Raw genomic sequence first — 15,802 nt, 5'->3', positions numbered from 1 at the left:
TGTCTCCTGTCCACGCTCTGCCTCTCTGTCACATGCTGCCTTCTCCATTCCACCAACACCGTACATGCTGTGCGCCCCTCTCTGACTGTCCCCTGGCACGCTCTGCAACTTTCAAATGTTGCCTCTTATCCCCCACCCCCGTCCATACTATGTGCCCCTCTGACCCCACATCCTTGCTGCGTGTCTCTCTGTCCACGCTCTGCCTCTGTCACATACTGCCCCTGCCCATGCTGTGTGCTAAAAACCTGTATTTCTGCCCTTCTCGCACTGCTAGTTTGCCCCATGCTAAGTGTCCCTTTCTACCCAAGAACGCTGCGCGCCACGCTGTCTCCTGCCCACGCTCTGCCTCTAAGTCACATGCTGCCTTCTCCGTTCCCCCAACACCGTCCATGCTGTGCGCCACTCTGTCTGCCCCATGGCACGCTCTGCTCCTTTCACCTATTGCCTCTGATCCCCCACCCCCGCCAATAATATGTGCCCCTCTGACCCCACATCCTTGTTGCGTCCCACTCTGCCCACGCTCTGCCTCTGTCACATACTGCACCACCCATGCTGTGCTCTAAAATTCTGCATTTCTGTCCTTCTCACGCTGCTACTCTGTCCCATGCTATATGTCCCTGTGTTCCCAAGTACGCTGCGCGCACGCAAAACTACTGGCTTTTACATTCATGTCGCACAGGTTAAATTGAATACATTTTTTTATTTTTTTTTAAAAAGAGATCTTACTAACTCAGCCATTTTACATGACTCATAACTCACAACCCGCCAGTAACACAAGGATCTCAGCAACAAAAGTTTGTTACATTATGCAATGAGCGAGCAAATAATCAGTCGACACCGAGCTGCCATCGGTGACCAAGGTACAAATGCATGGACTCTGCAGAGGACCCAGCGTTGTGCACATCTCTCTCTTTGGAAGTCAGTCTGGCCGTGCGGAATGCTAGCAATTCATCAGCTCTCTATTGATGTGGTCAAATACTGGCATGCGCTTTGCAGACATGCCACATCTTACGCGCACGCCCCCCCACCTTCGCGCGCACGGCGTGTCTTGTTCTAGAGTCAATTCAAAAAGGGGGGTGGTGATGGACAGAGTATCTGAATTAAGCAGAACACTCCTACCCAGTCAAAAGATCAGGGATTGATCCATCACCGTTTTTAGCTCACTGCACCATCCCAGTTCAGAACCTGGCTACATGCAAATTAGTCTGGCCCTGAGCCAGTACATCATGGGAACAGGGCAGACCAAACTACCAAGCCAATTCTTTACTGGAAAGGAAACAAGCTTCCGGGGACCGGTTTCTGGCATTGCAGCCGTCTTCGGCCCGGCTTGCTTGAACCCTGATGGTGCAGTGAGCAAGGGACTCACATCTGAGTATACCCTTCCACACTTGTGGTGGCTAAAACGATTCAAAAAGGGGGGTGGTGATGGACAGAGTATCTGAATTAAGCAGAACATTCCTACCCTGTCAAAAGATCAGGGCTTGATCCATCACCGTTTTTTAGCTCACTGCACCATCCCAGTTCAGAACCTGGCTACATGCAAATTAGTCTGGCCCTGGCCCAGTGCATCATGGGAACAGGGCAGACCAAACTACCAAGCCAATTCTTTACTGGAAAGGAAACAAGCTTCCGGGGACCCGTTTCTGGCATTGCAGCCGTCTTCGGCCCGGCTTGCTTGAATCCTGATGGTGCAGTGAGCAAGGGACTCACATCTGAGTATACCCTTCCACACTTGTGGTGGCTAAAACGATTCAAAAAGGGGGGTGGTGATGGACAGAGCATCTGAATTAAGCAGAACACTCTTACCCAGTCAAAAGATCAGGGCTTGATCCATCACCGTTTTTTAGCTCACTGCACCATCCCAGTTCAGAACCCTGATCTTTTGACTGGGTAGGAGTGGTCTGCTTAATTCAGATGCTCTGTCCATCACCACCCCCTTTTATGAATCGTTTTGGCCACTATAGGAGTGGAAGGGTATGCTCAGACATGAGTCCCTTGCTCACTGCACCATCAGGATTGAAGCAAGCCGGGCCGAAGACGGCTGCAATGCCAGAAACCGGTCCCCGGAAGCTTGTTTCCTTTCCAGTAAAGAATTGGCTTGGTAGTTTGGTCTGCCCTGTTCCCATGATGCACTGGGCCAGGGACAGACTAATTTGCATGTAGCCAGGTTCTGAACTGGGATGGTGCAGTGAGCTAAAAAACGGTGATGGATCAAGCCCTGATATTTTGACTGGGTAGGAGTGTTCTGCTTAATTCAGATGCTCTGTCCATCACCACCCCCTTTTATGAATCGTTTTGGCCACTATAGGAGTGGAAGGGTATGCTCAGACATGAGTCCCTTGCTCACTGCACCATCAGGATTCAAGCAAGCCGGGCCGAAGACAGCTGCAATGCCAGAAACCGGTCCCCGGAAGCTTGTTTCCTTTCCAGTAAAGAATTGGCTTGGTAGTTTGGTCTGCCCTGTTCCCATGATGCACTGGGACAGAGACAGACTAATTTGCATGTAGCCAGGTTCTGAACTGGGATGGTGCAGTGAGCTAAAAAACGGTGAAGGATCAAGCCCTGATCTTTTGACTGGGTAGGGGTGTTCTGCTTAATTCAGATGCTCTGTCCATCACCACCCCCTTTTATGAATCGTTTTGGCCACTATAGGAGTGAAAGGGTATGCTCAGACATGAGTCCCTTGCTCACTGCACCCTCAGGATTCAAGCAAGCCGGGCCGAAGACGGCTGCAATGCCAGAAACCGGTCCCCGGAAGCTTGTTTCTTTTCCAGTAAAGAATTGGCTTGGTAGTTTGGTCTGCCCTGTTCCCACGATGCACAGGGCCAGGGACAGACTAATTTGCATGTAGCCAGGTTCTGAACTGGGATGGTGCAGTGAGCTAAAAAACGGTGATGGATCAAGCCCTGATATTTTGACTGGGTAGGAGTGTTCTGCTTAACTCAGATGCTCTGTCCATCACCACCCCCTTTTATGAATTGTTCTAGAGTCAGCACTACTCTCACCAATGCTCCGTCTCCTAGAGGGTTACCTTCCTCCGACCACAGAACCCTAAAACACTATAATAAAGCAGATTCTTTCGGTGACTGCATTCTGTTTATGGAAAGCCTGCTGTGTAATCAGTTGGAAATTAGTAGGTGAATTAGACTAACGCTTGTTTAAAATTGTAATTTACTTGGCAATTTGACCACTAGTACTGCTCTCCTCCCTCTCTTTTTACTGTGCTATAAGCCGTCCGGTCTTTCCGTAACCAAACACAGCATTTGGCATAACTTTATGCGCTTATCTAATAAGCCAAACAGTTAACAAGCAAATAGTCACAACCCCTTTACAGTCCGGATGATTTTAAACATTTTGCAAACAGGCAAAAAGTTTACAGTTTGAACATTAAACATGTGATGTTTATTAACTAGGAAACATCTATCTATCTATCTATCTATCTATCGCCCTCACTCTATCTATCGCCCTCCCTCACTCCATCGCCCTCACTATTTCTATCTATCGCCCTCACTCTATCTAACTATCGCCCTCGCTCTATCTATTGCCCTCGCTCTATCTATCGCCCTCGCTCTATATATTGCCCTCGCTCTATATATTGCCCTCGCTCTATCTATCGCCCTCACTCTATCGCCCTCGCTCTATCGCCCTCGCTCTATCGCCCCCACTCTATCACCACCGCTCTATCGCCCTCGCTCTATCGCCCTCGCTCTATTGCCCTCGCTCTATTGCCCTCACTCTATCGCCCTTACTCTATCTATCGCCCTCCCTCTATCTATTGCCCTCCCTCCCTCTATCTATCTATCGCCCTCCCTCTATCTATCGCCCTCAATCTATCTATCACCCTCACTCTATCTATCTATCGCCCTCCCTCTATCTATCTATTGGCCTCACTCTATCTATCGCACCACCACAGCATCACTCAGCACCACCACAGCATCACTCAGCACCACCACAGCATCACTCAGGGGCACCACAACATCACTATGCGCTACCACACTATCACTGAACGCCACAGCATCACTCGTCGCCACCACATCACTCAGCGCCACCACAGCATCAAACTGTTCAACCATTCAACAACAACTGGTTGAAATATGTTCTCTCAATGTTTCAAGCTTTATTATAAATGTCACAAAAAGATGTTAATATTTCACTTCTGTTCGTCACAATAAAATACAATGAACATAATCTTCATAAAAGGTATTTACAAAAGTTTAAGCTGTTGCCATTATCGTTTACAATAACTTTTATTTAAGTATTAATTATTAAAAAAATTAAAAAAACATTTTTATTTGTTATATCAATACATCTAAGTCACGTAAATACCACCCATATTGCATTACAAATGCTATAGGTGTCACATTTGCGAAAGTTAAAACTATTGGCATTGTAAATGACAAAGCTAATAATTTCGCTATTTTCAAAACCAACACATAAATAAAAAATGTGTCATTTACAATACCAATAGCTCAAACTTTCCTAATGCGAGACCTATTGCATTGCAAATGCTTGTTATATTCTGGTGTTGTGACTCTTTGACAAAGTCAGTAAGTCTGACAACTGCAGCCAGGCCCTGCATCCAACCCCATGCAACTCACGGCCAAAGACTATACACAGCAGGGTGGTTGGGTGCCAGCGTGGGGTTAGGGGATGGGCCTGGCCATAAGCCAGGCCTTGCAACAAACTTTACGCCACGTACAGCTAAAAGTTGTGCGCAGCGGAGGTTAGGGTGCTGTGAGAAGGTTGGGCACAGGACCTGACCACGGGACAGGCCCTTCATCCAACCCCATACCATGCACAGCTATGGACATTGTACTTCAGGTTTAAAAAACGAAGACATTTGCTGAACAAAATAAAGCTTAAAGTAACTATATAGTTAGGAATTGTAGTAATATGTTTGTTTACATTGGAAAAAAACGTAGAAATTCACAGAAAAAAAACAAAGGGTAAAAGGAAGCTGTAGTTTGGTGAAAATGTCAGTTAATACACCGTTTTAAATTAACAAAATTACTGAAATTCATCAACTGTAGTTATTTCAAGTAACTATAACTCGTGCTCTATAAAAGTAACTATGACTCACGCCCAGTTAATTCCCCACATATTACATCACTCGTGACATGTTCTATTACATCTTTGTTAACAAGACTGCAACATCTGAAATGTCATCATTGATGACAACACTGTGCATGGTGGAGGAGCGAGTTATAGTTAATTTAGGGCACGAGTATTTGGCAGAAGAATCGTATCTCTGTTTCTTCAGTATCATTTTGGTTCAATTGTGGTGTCTCTGTCACAAAGCAGAATGCCATATATTGATCTTTTTGTCTTTTGCATATTCCTATGCCATTGCTGGACTGTTTTCTTTTTTAATAAAAAGATTTACACCCAAAAAACTAAACTTGCTTGCCATGTAAGAATACAATGAGGAGAACCATTCTCTTTTGGCCTATTACTCCCAGAATTGTGAGTCCTGTCTCTGTCGCAGTGGCATGGCTGCTGATTGGTATTCCTAATCCTGAGCATTGGCTCTTCCTCTATATGTCGTAGAGGCCAGCCCTTGAAGCCTGTTGGCGTCCTCCTTCATTACTTGCAGGATCACTTGGAGCAGAGATTAATCACTCCTTTGTTAGCGCAACACTATTGTATCCTGTCCAGTTCTTTTCTGTCCTATAACATATAGTGCCTATACCCAGAGGTTTCCTGGCACTGACAAAAGTCTCCAATTTGAGTTCCGCTGTGTAAGTTCTTAATGTACCACCTTCCCCCACCCTTATCACTTTTTAATTTTTGTTTTCATGTTTTAGGGTCGACCAAGTGACTACCACCTCTGTGTGGTGTCTGGGAAGGATGACTCACCTTATCCGCTTCTTGGTAAGTTTCCAGCTACCTCTTTCCATCTTCTTGTATTACATGCCCTTGATATATTGGTACTGTTAATGTAATTTTAATGTGTTACACCTACCTACATTCTAAATGATGATGCTCATCACAGTTCACATCTCCACCTATGCTGAGTACATGTACTACTCTTTCTATATCATAACAACATTATTCAACCCTAATTGATTGTAGATGCCAGTATACATACAACTATTGCATTTTTAACCTGTACTGTCATGAAAATCATGCAGTTTCCAACAATACTTGTATACTTCTAATCAGAAATGCTCGATTAGGTATTCAAGTAATGATGTTAAGCACTGCAGACCAATATGGTGTTATTCTATGGTTAACTTATTCATAATAAACTTCTCATTAAATTGTAGGCATTTAAAGGCTGTTGAGAGTCTATGTTTCAAGTCAAAACTGTAAAGAAATGTTTGGCAGTCATTTATCTCCTGTGTGAACTTTATTTCTGCTGCAAATGGTGCATACATGGAAGGGCTCTCCATTTCAGGTAGAATCCCTGTTCTTTATGGGCCTGTTCACAACCTCCACGTAGTAGTACATTTAGTAGCACTGCAATACTACCACTCATGGACTTCAAACAGCTATTCACAAACCTACATGTGGGTGCCTTCGCGTCTGCCTCACCTCCCTTTCCTGTGAGATCTCCACCACAATTGTAGAGATCTCTGCACACATACACCTACGTTTTTGTTGTAACGTGGGAGGAACTGGGGTGGGTCTAGAAAAAATGGAAAATGCTTCCTATAAAATGGATAGGGTTTAGGGAGGGTAAGGACGGCTTACGAGATGATTAAGGAGGGGTTTAGGAAGGGACAAACACCCTGCTACAAAAGAGTAAGCACATTGATATTAATGAATTGCAGTTCTGTAGGTACGATAGCCAGAAATTTCCCAAAACAGCAAAAAATGTTTAGTAGCTCAGACCTAGAGTACGTCCAGTACCACATGGCCAACCACAGGAATTGCAACACCCTTCTATAGAAAATAATGTCTGAATGGTCTTAAAATAAAACCCCATAGAAAATAGTGTTAAAGTTAACTTATATTAACTTTTAATAAAATATATATATGTGTGTGTGTGTATATGTATGTATATAAATGTACATATATGTATGTATATATGTGTGTGTGTATGTGTATATGTATGTATATATATATATATATATATATATATATCAAAACAAAACCCTTTCAGGCATAGAGTGATGCATAAATTATGCAAAACAGAAGCAGTGAACTCTGGGTAGTTCTCAAGCTTAGGTGGAAAGCAGCTCCAACGTAGAGCACTCTCAACACCAGCCACACTCCAAATTTGCTCACCTCAAATGTCTGCTTTTCTATCAAAGTCTTTAAGCGTAGGATTAGCACAGTGCCATTCACACCGAGATAGAAAGGGACAAAGTATTTTACCATTTCCACAGCAAAGTCTTCAAGCATAGGATTAACACGGTGCTATCCTTGTTGAGCTGTAAAATGGCCAAAGCCTTTTACCACTCCAGGCACAGTATTACAGTTTTGGATTAGTAAAATACCATCCAAGCCAACCTGAAATGAATAAAAGCAACCTCTGACACATGTTTCGTTATCTTTAGAGCTCTTCAGAGAGGTATATCTTATATATAGTCATGTTGTTTTTGTTGAGGGTTGATTGTGAAGATCCAATGCTTGTCTAAGGTATTTTACCAGAGGTCTACGCTATTTAAAATATCAACGCACAGTCACTGGATTAATTGCACTTGCGTGATGTTATGATTGTTAAATAACATCAATGGAGTAATTCCGGCATTTTTGCATTTGTGTGAAGGGCAGAGACATTGACATTGTTTTTCTGTTTCTATGCATTGCGTGCACTGTGTCATTGCATATATGGTAAACTCAGTATGGCCAGTTTCTCATCCGAAAGGCATCCGTTTCGGCAAACCATGCTTGACTAAACCTCTGTAACGGGAATTCTGAGCTGCTTCAGACCTGTTCTTTTATTTTGGAGCAGGAGTTAGTGGAATATGTATATCTCTCTCTTTTCATATATATTATATATATATATAGAGAGAGAGAGGTATATCTATATATCTATCTGTATATCTATATATATCTATATATATATATATATATATATATATATATATATATATATATATATAGACATCTATATAAATAGATAGATAAATAGATATAGGCAGATAGATTTATAGATAGATATACATACACATTGTATTTAATAGTAACAAGTATATATAATTAAAAAGAAACATTATCATATATTTTAATAGACATTTTAAAATTTTTAAATAAATGTAATTTTTAATTTTTGGGCGAATAAAAATAATTTACATTCTTTGCATAACTTTGATCAATTTTTAATACAGATTAAAGAATAATAAACATTTTCCTGCAGGTGTGATACCTTAATTATTACACCTTTAAGATAATGGTGCTTTAACTTTTTGGTACTTTGTTATAGGTTTAAATACATGTATAATATAATTTTACATCAATGTTTTACATTAAAATACTTTTACTAAATGACTTTAAAGTTGAAGAAAGATTTTTACTTTTCCCTATACTTTACAATAGGTGGATCCATGCCCTAGTGGTGGAGACTTCTGCCTGTGAGGAAAAGTGACTAGTAGTACCTTTACACTTGTAAATTTGGCTCCACTACAGGTGTTGACATGGAAGTCTACTCTTTGGAGTAAATTTACAACAGGAAATGATGAATAGCTAAAGCAGTAAACTTAGTAAAATGTGTAAGGGGTAAAGTTACAAGTGTAAATCTACATAACTAAATTTATGTTTGTGACTAGGGCCCTTGGTTTTGCCAGAGTTTTCATAGCTGACACCATCTCGGAATGATTCTATCAAAAATCACCGTAAAACCCTTCATAGAGCAGTATAAAAAAGCAATTTTTATAATGCAGATTATGTAATTGGCATGGCATTGCGCGCCTCCGGTTGCCCAGAGATGACTTATGAAATGATTTTGAGGTATTTGTCATTGCAGCCTGCACTCTGAATCAGTTTATCTAATGTTTCTATAAGTAGAGAGAATGGTTAGTTTCCTTTGTTAGATGTTCCTTTAGGGAGTTTTATAGTGCATAATCTGTGATTGTCATGGCTCCGCAGTACTTCCGATAGACCAGAGTTGTCCTATATTGGACTCTTGATTCGGTCTAGGAATTTGTTCTGTCAGTAGTGGAAATGGATGCTGGGGAAATTGTCTCCATCAGTGAGGTATGAGTGAAAGTGCTTGTTAGTTGTTGGCTGACTTTGGAGGCCTGTTTTTCATGATAGTGTGACTGGAGAACTTTTCTTTTTTATGTGCAACTAGGGGGCTGTCCTTGATGGTGAAACAAAAGGGCTAGTCCTTGGTAGTGAGACTGAAGGGCAGTCCTTCAGACCTCAGAATACTTGACATAGGGAATAGATTAATCAAAAGTCAAGATATGCCTGCTATTGGCAGCATGGAGACTTGGGAGGCTATTTATAAAGGTACATTTACACATGACTAAATCCACACACATACGCTCAGGCGGAGGAGCGTCAAAACACTGCCTTTCAGCACGACAAAAAAGGAAAAATAAAATAATAACGCAATGTTATTATCATTTTCTTTTTCTGTCCTGGGGCAGTTTTGTGGGGCAGGGCTAGACTTCGCAGGCGGAGTAGTGGTGGCAACCTCCTAAGTGCACATGAATGTTTGGCCGGCCCTCTGGAGTCAGCCAAACATTCATGCACACTTTTCATGTTCGCCATCCAGGCTGCATTACAGCCTGGGTGGAGGACATGCCCAGACTCCCAATACCCATCGGAGCGCCGAACTACACCAGGACTCAGACCAATCACAACGCTGCATTGCAGCATTGTGATTGGCTTAGGGGAGCCTATCCTGCTTCCTGTTCGAACAGAAGCCAGAAAGAGGACAGAAGAGAGGCGCTGACTGTCCAGCCGGCTGGCAGGTAAGTGATCTTTTTTTGTTTAATTTTTCTCCCCCTTCCCCCCCCCCCCCCCCCCCCCCCCTCTCCGCCCCACTACTACTTAGCGGGAGCAGCCTCCACTGTCAAAACCTGTAAGTGTACTCTTCACTTCGAGTAACTTTACTACATTTGTCTATTCACCATTTCCGAGTGTAAACCTACACAAAACTGTAGCCTTATATGTCCCAACCCCCTGAGGCAGGTGGTAGTAAAAACGTCGTACACGACTTAAGTGTGCTATTAGTAGTGGTTTTATGACCAAATTTTATGTTTGTCACCTTGGTGTGTTTGTACCTTGTCCTGCCTATAGTAATTTGGTTTATTGATTATATTTAATGTTTTAACATAAAAATGTATATATTTTCTAAATGTTTAAATAAATTACTTTTTTTTAACATTATTTCCTACAAGGTTCTATTTTAAGTCCCAATCCCCATTATTTTCTAAAGGAGGGTGTTGCGCTACCAGTGGTTGGCCATGTGTGGTGCTGACTTACTCCAAATCTGAGCTAGTCTACATTTATAGCTTTTTGGGACCTTTTTGGCTGTAGTAATTTTAGAAGTGGGATTTGTGTATAGCAACAGTCTTACTCATTTGTGGATGGGTGCATGTCCTTCTCTAAATCCCTCCTTTTCCCCATCTTAACCACTTCTTACACCTCCCAAAACCCCTTCCCTTTATTCATAAGTGTTTCCCTTTTGCCAGCCATTCCCTCTTCCCTCCGACATTTACTAGTTAAGTAATCTTTGCAAAGGGAGCCCACCCTTCTCCATTCGTGAATAACTGAATGGAGTCCAAAGTGAGCCCATCAGGAGAAGGCCAATGTGGAGCCTACAATACTACATGAATTTCAAATGAACAATGGTGTTTGGGTTGTGACACCATCCAAATAAATGCATTCTTGGTTTGGTAGTTAGATCAGGGGGCTTTGAGTCGGTTTTTCATGTTGTTCGGCAAGGATAAAAGACAAATTTTTTTAATGCAGAGCAGGAGAGAGGGACCGAGGCAGAAATATGGATCTGGTGGTTGAATTTCAGAATGTGAAACCAGATAACCTGGAATTAATACCTGTGCTGGAAATGGCTCTTTTTGCAGGGTTATCCCCAAACGTTTTGCTTCTTCCTCCTATTTTTTTCTGACCTGTTTTTGTTAGTTTTAGGACTCTGGGCACTTTACCACTGCCAATCAGCGCTCAAGTGCATATGCTGTCCGTAAATTGTGTTATGGATTGGTGTTTCTATGATTGGATATTTGATTTACTTGTTAGTCCCTAGTAAAGTGCACTGAGCGTGCCAGGGCCTGTAAATCAAATGCTACGAGTGGGCCTGCAGCACTTATTTTGCCACCCACATGAATAACCCTGAAAAGGTAACTTAGACCTGCCATTGCAGAGTCTGCGGGCGGTTTGTAACTGCCATGTCGACTTGGCCAGTGAACACACTTGCCAGTCCCTAACCTTCCCTTTTCTTACATATCCGCCATCTCTAAGGTTGACCCAAGGTACCCCTATGGTCCGGGTGCAGTGTATGTGAAAGGTAGGACATGCCCTGGTGTGTGTGGCATGTCCTGGTAGCGAATTACGGCCCATTTCGATTTTTTTCTATTGCAAGACTACCTGTTCCCGTTAAGACAGAATGGGAAGTTTGTTTATAACATCTTATAAACATAACTGGCCCGGGGAATTAGGTAAGAAAATAAAGTTTAGTATGCCTGAACTCAGAATCTAAAGATGCATCTTTTAGTGAAGGTGATTTTTACATTCTGTGTTTGAAAATAACACTTTTAGAAAGTAGGTACTTTCTTGCTCAGTCATCCCTTGTGCCTCTGCTGGAATGTGGATTGTCTGTCTGGGTTTTGGTTGACAAAAGGCAGGAGTGGCTGCAGATAGTCTAGGTGGGGCAGGAAAGGGCTGAATAGACCTGGGTTGCAATTGGGGAATGGGGAGGAGATTTCCTGGCACCTCAAAGGGCCTGGTCTGCCTCTGACAATGCCGTCTCCACCTCCTGCCAGGAAGTCACACCAGAGAAGGCAGAACTGGTTCTGGCTGGGCACAGACACTCTCTGCCTAATAGATCAAAGGATTGTGGGATATAAATATTGGGGCCCAGACCCCTGAACTTTAGAACTGTTTTGAATCAAGAAGACTGCCAAGAAGAAGAGCTGGGGAAGCTGTTTGGAGGAACTACCACTTTGATGTGTGCTTTGCTGTGTTGACCTGCAGTGGCTGCTTCTGTCTTAGGCAATCAAAGGACAGGACTGAACTTTCTACAATCTACTTTGTGAGTTTCTCCAAGGTCTTGATGTATAGCTTGCCCACTGTTCAAGAAGTCTCAGGAACAGCAAAGACTTTAAGCTCATCTGCCCTCAGCACTGGGGACTGTGTTTTTTGTGCTGCAAGAGAAGAAAAGCAACCCGACGACGTCTATGACGCCGCTGCCGACTCCGTGTCCTGAAGGCCACGCAGAGGGCAACGCCGCACCGCAACCTTGATCTCACCAACGACGCCTGCTGACGCTGCTGCTAGTACAGCGACCTGTGGGCCCCGCACTCCGCATCGCCTTGCTTCAGGACGACGCCTTGGTATCCCCGACGATGCTTCATGCCGAAATGTACGCCGCTGCTTGCACCGTGGTTCGAGGGCCCCACTCGTAAAGTTACACGACGCACTGCCCTCATCTTGCACCGGCGCCATCCGCTCCAGTTCATCAGCTGACGACAGCGCTTCAGCAATGCCGCTGCTTGCACTGCGACCTGCCAGCACCGCGACGAGCACCGCATTCACTTCGCACTGCGAGCCTGGTCTTACCAACAACGCCATCTGACGCCACCACTGAGCCGTTGCGCGCACCGCAACCGGAGGGTGCCGCACTGCAGCACCCGACGCCTGCTGACGCCAGCGCTCCTTACTTCAACAGAGAGGAGTTCGATCTGCAATGTGTGGGACTTCAAGTGCCCCTATGGCTCCTATTCTGACCTGACGGAACCGACGCCTGCAGACGCCGTGCTTTCGGATGCCCTCCATTTCTAAAAGGTACTGTTTGCGGGTCTTCCCTACACCATAGCTACCCAGCGACGCCGCGGTCAGCCAGAGCTGTTTGGATTTGTGTGCTCACAACGCTGTGATAGCCCCGACGGAGCTTTCGTCATCAAGGAACTGTTTTTCAAGCATATTTTGATAATCAAAGATTTATAAGTACTGTATTGTGGAGTTTTATAGTATTTGGTCTTGTCTTAAGTATATAACAATATTGGATATTTTTCTAAACTGGTGTGGTGTCCTTTTGTAGTGCTTACACTGTATTAGTGTTGGTTATGTGCAAATGCTTTACACACTGCCTCTAAGATAATTAAGCCTGACTGCTCGTGCCAAGCTACCAAGGGGGTGAGCAGGGGTTATTTTAGGAGTGTAACTCCCTTATCCTGAGTAGAGTGGTGGTTTCTGCCCGACTCTGGCACATGCCCTAGCCGACCAAAAATCCAATTTCTAACAACCTGTTTCCCTATATGTCCATATTGTGTGAGCCTATGCAAACATTTAATTTCACAGAGCCTCTTTTTCTTTATTATCACATATTAAAGTACTTTTTAATATTTGAGTTCAGGATGTACACTGTACAAGCACATCTTATGTTTTATTTAATAGCCTATAATGTTGCTCCATCTATAATAAGAATCTATGCCATGTTTTGGGTTTGAATAACTACCGACTTGCCTCTTAATTCACTAATGGCATTGTTGTTGGGGGTAAGCCATTAAAGTTTTTAACTTCATGTTTAAAAACTATCACTTTTAATAAATGTCTGTCTATGCAGGGATAGAACCTGACACACTAAGTTGAAATACTTCCACATATTAAAGAAATACACATTTTACATTTTGAGGAGACTGTAGCATATTTTTACATTATGATTTTTACACAGCATGCATGCCAAATGTTTCCATGGCTTACCTCGTGTACGGACGTTTAGAGCCACGCCAGATCCTGGCCTCGGCTATGACTCGTCTTGCCCTTTTAATTTGCTGGTGTACTTGCTACTATTTTCGACTCAGGATTAGTAAATCGGGTCGTCATTCAGTTGATAAAATGATTTCTTAAATGTGTATACTGGAAATATGGTGCCCTTTCTACATTCACCGATTTTACAACTCTGCCACCGAGGTTTCTTGTAGCAAGGATGAAGAAGAGGGCATGCAGTAAAAATAAGTAATCCTTGGGCACGGATTCCAGGCTGTTGTTTTTTACGAGACCACAGTCATGGGTTCTTAGAAACAACTCCCTGGCCCAGGTGGGACGGAAATGGGCGTAGTCGCATGCATGGTGTTTAGGGTGTGACACCCCCTAATGCATTATTAGCTTTCTCAGTTTTTCTCTCCATTCTCACATAACTAACATTTTTAACTTAACTTGAATAGTTACAGGTTTACCCACAAAGTAGTACATTTGATTCATATAAGTACTCCTTGAAGCAGCACAAATGTACTGCTTTTTAGAATTCACAAACATTGGCAGGAGTAGGCATGGAAGCTGTACCAGACCCCGGTTTTAAGGCATGCTACTTGCAATGAAACACCCAAAAGGTGATGAGACAAATCATTTTAAATTGTCTAACCAGTTGCAATGTTCGGGGTAGTATTTCAGGCCATCGTTTTTCGCCCCCCGTGTCACTCTATTTGACCTTGACGATTTTACCATAGTTGTGGCTTCTTGTCTTCAAAGTTTAGGGTTGTTCTTAAATCCGAGATATTAATAATGTAATTAATCGGAAGAATAATAATGCCCCAATTAAACCGAAAATAATAATAATAGCATAACATTACTGTTTATAAAGCACACCTTCATCCTAAGCGGTTTCTTGGGACTATGTAATATTTATGCCATTTCTAAATGATTCCGCTTTTGCTCTCTGGTCTGTAAATGAACAATAATCACAAAAGTCTTATAATGTAATCCCTTCTCCAATACGTATTTAAAGAGCATGTTTAGCCTAATTTGTCTCTTTTGATTGCTAACTGTTTGTCAGACTTGGGTGCCGGAGGCTGGTGCAGCTGCACCTGGTATTGGCTTTGGTGAGGGGTGCTGTTTAAAAATAACTTATGGGTTTAAAATCACTTGAATTCTTGTTTGTCCAGACATTTTCAGGCGACAATGAAAATATCAAGATAAATGTGATGATTAATGTTCTTGCAGGTGAGCGATCAGAATTTGTCTAGTGGCAGTTTTAACTCATCATGAAGTAGTGCAGAGGGTTAATGTGCCTGCTGAAAAGAATGTGTACCATGTAGATCTCAGACCTAAGAACCTGATTCACAAAGGGCCTTCTTCACATTCTCATGCAATGAATTCTCATTGTGGCGATTCCGCCCCGAGTATGGAGACTCCCCACGGCTGTGGTACCTCCACCACGAGTGCGGAGGCCCTTTGTGTATCAGGTCCTGAAGGTGAGTGAACTATCAGTAGTGCTATAAAAATTAAAGGTATGCCAGAGAGGGGCTATTGAGAGATGAGGGGCACAGTTGGAAAGTGGTAATGAGGGAATTCCTGAGGGTCATGGGGGCGGGGGCAACAAAGAAAATGCTGTTGCACCGGGCGCCACCAGTACTAAAGCAGGCCCTGCTTGGGTATACAAATAACCACACTGTTTGTTAGCAGAAGAGGGATAATCCTGAGCTGAGCTTCCTCTCTCATCATCATCACCAATAATCGAAACAATCTTGTGGGATCTGGGTTATGAACTTTAAATGTGGTGCTTCAATCAAAGCTACAGCAGTGCGAACTAAATAGATCATTAAAGAAAGTTTACAAAAATTATAAAATACCTGTAAATGAATCGATTCTCAATGGCTGGCATGTTTGCCTGTACCTGAAACAAATGTTAATCTTGTTTCTTTACTACACTGCTCACTGAATGTCAGAAAAA

At 43.0% G+C, this 15,802-nt stretch overlaps 1 protein-coding gene across 3 annotated transcripts in view; it reads left to right on the top strand.

The window, feature by feature from the left end:
- LOC144752187 (rho GTPase-activating protein 20-like) overlaps positions 1-15,802 on the top strand; it is a 499,614-nt gene that overhangs the window by 387,177 nt on the left and 96,635 nt on the right. For all 3 annotated transcript variants that reach the window (XM_078640127.1, XM_078640125.1, XM_078640126.1), the window contains one exon: positions 5,805-5,871. In XM_078640127.1, coding sequence (XP_078496253.1) covers positions 5,805-5,871 — 67 coding nt within the window. The remainder of the gene's footprint in view (positions 1-5,804; positions 5,872-15,802) is intronic.

Source organism: Lissotriton helveticus, chromosome 4_2 (genome assembly GCF_964261635.1).
Source record: "Lissotriton helveticus chromosome 4_2, aLisHel1.1, whole genome shotgun sequence".
Lineage (NCBI taxonomy): Eukaryota > Metazoa > Chordata > Amphibia > Caudata > Salamandridae > Lissotriton > Lissotriton helveticus.
Note: the sequence above shows the minus strand (reverse complement) of the source record. Positions and strands in the feature narration are given on the sequence as shown.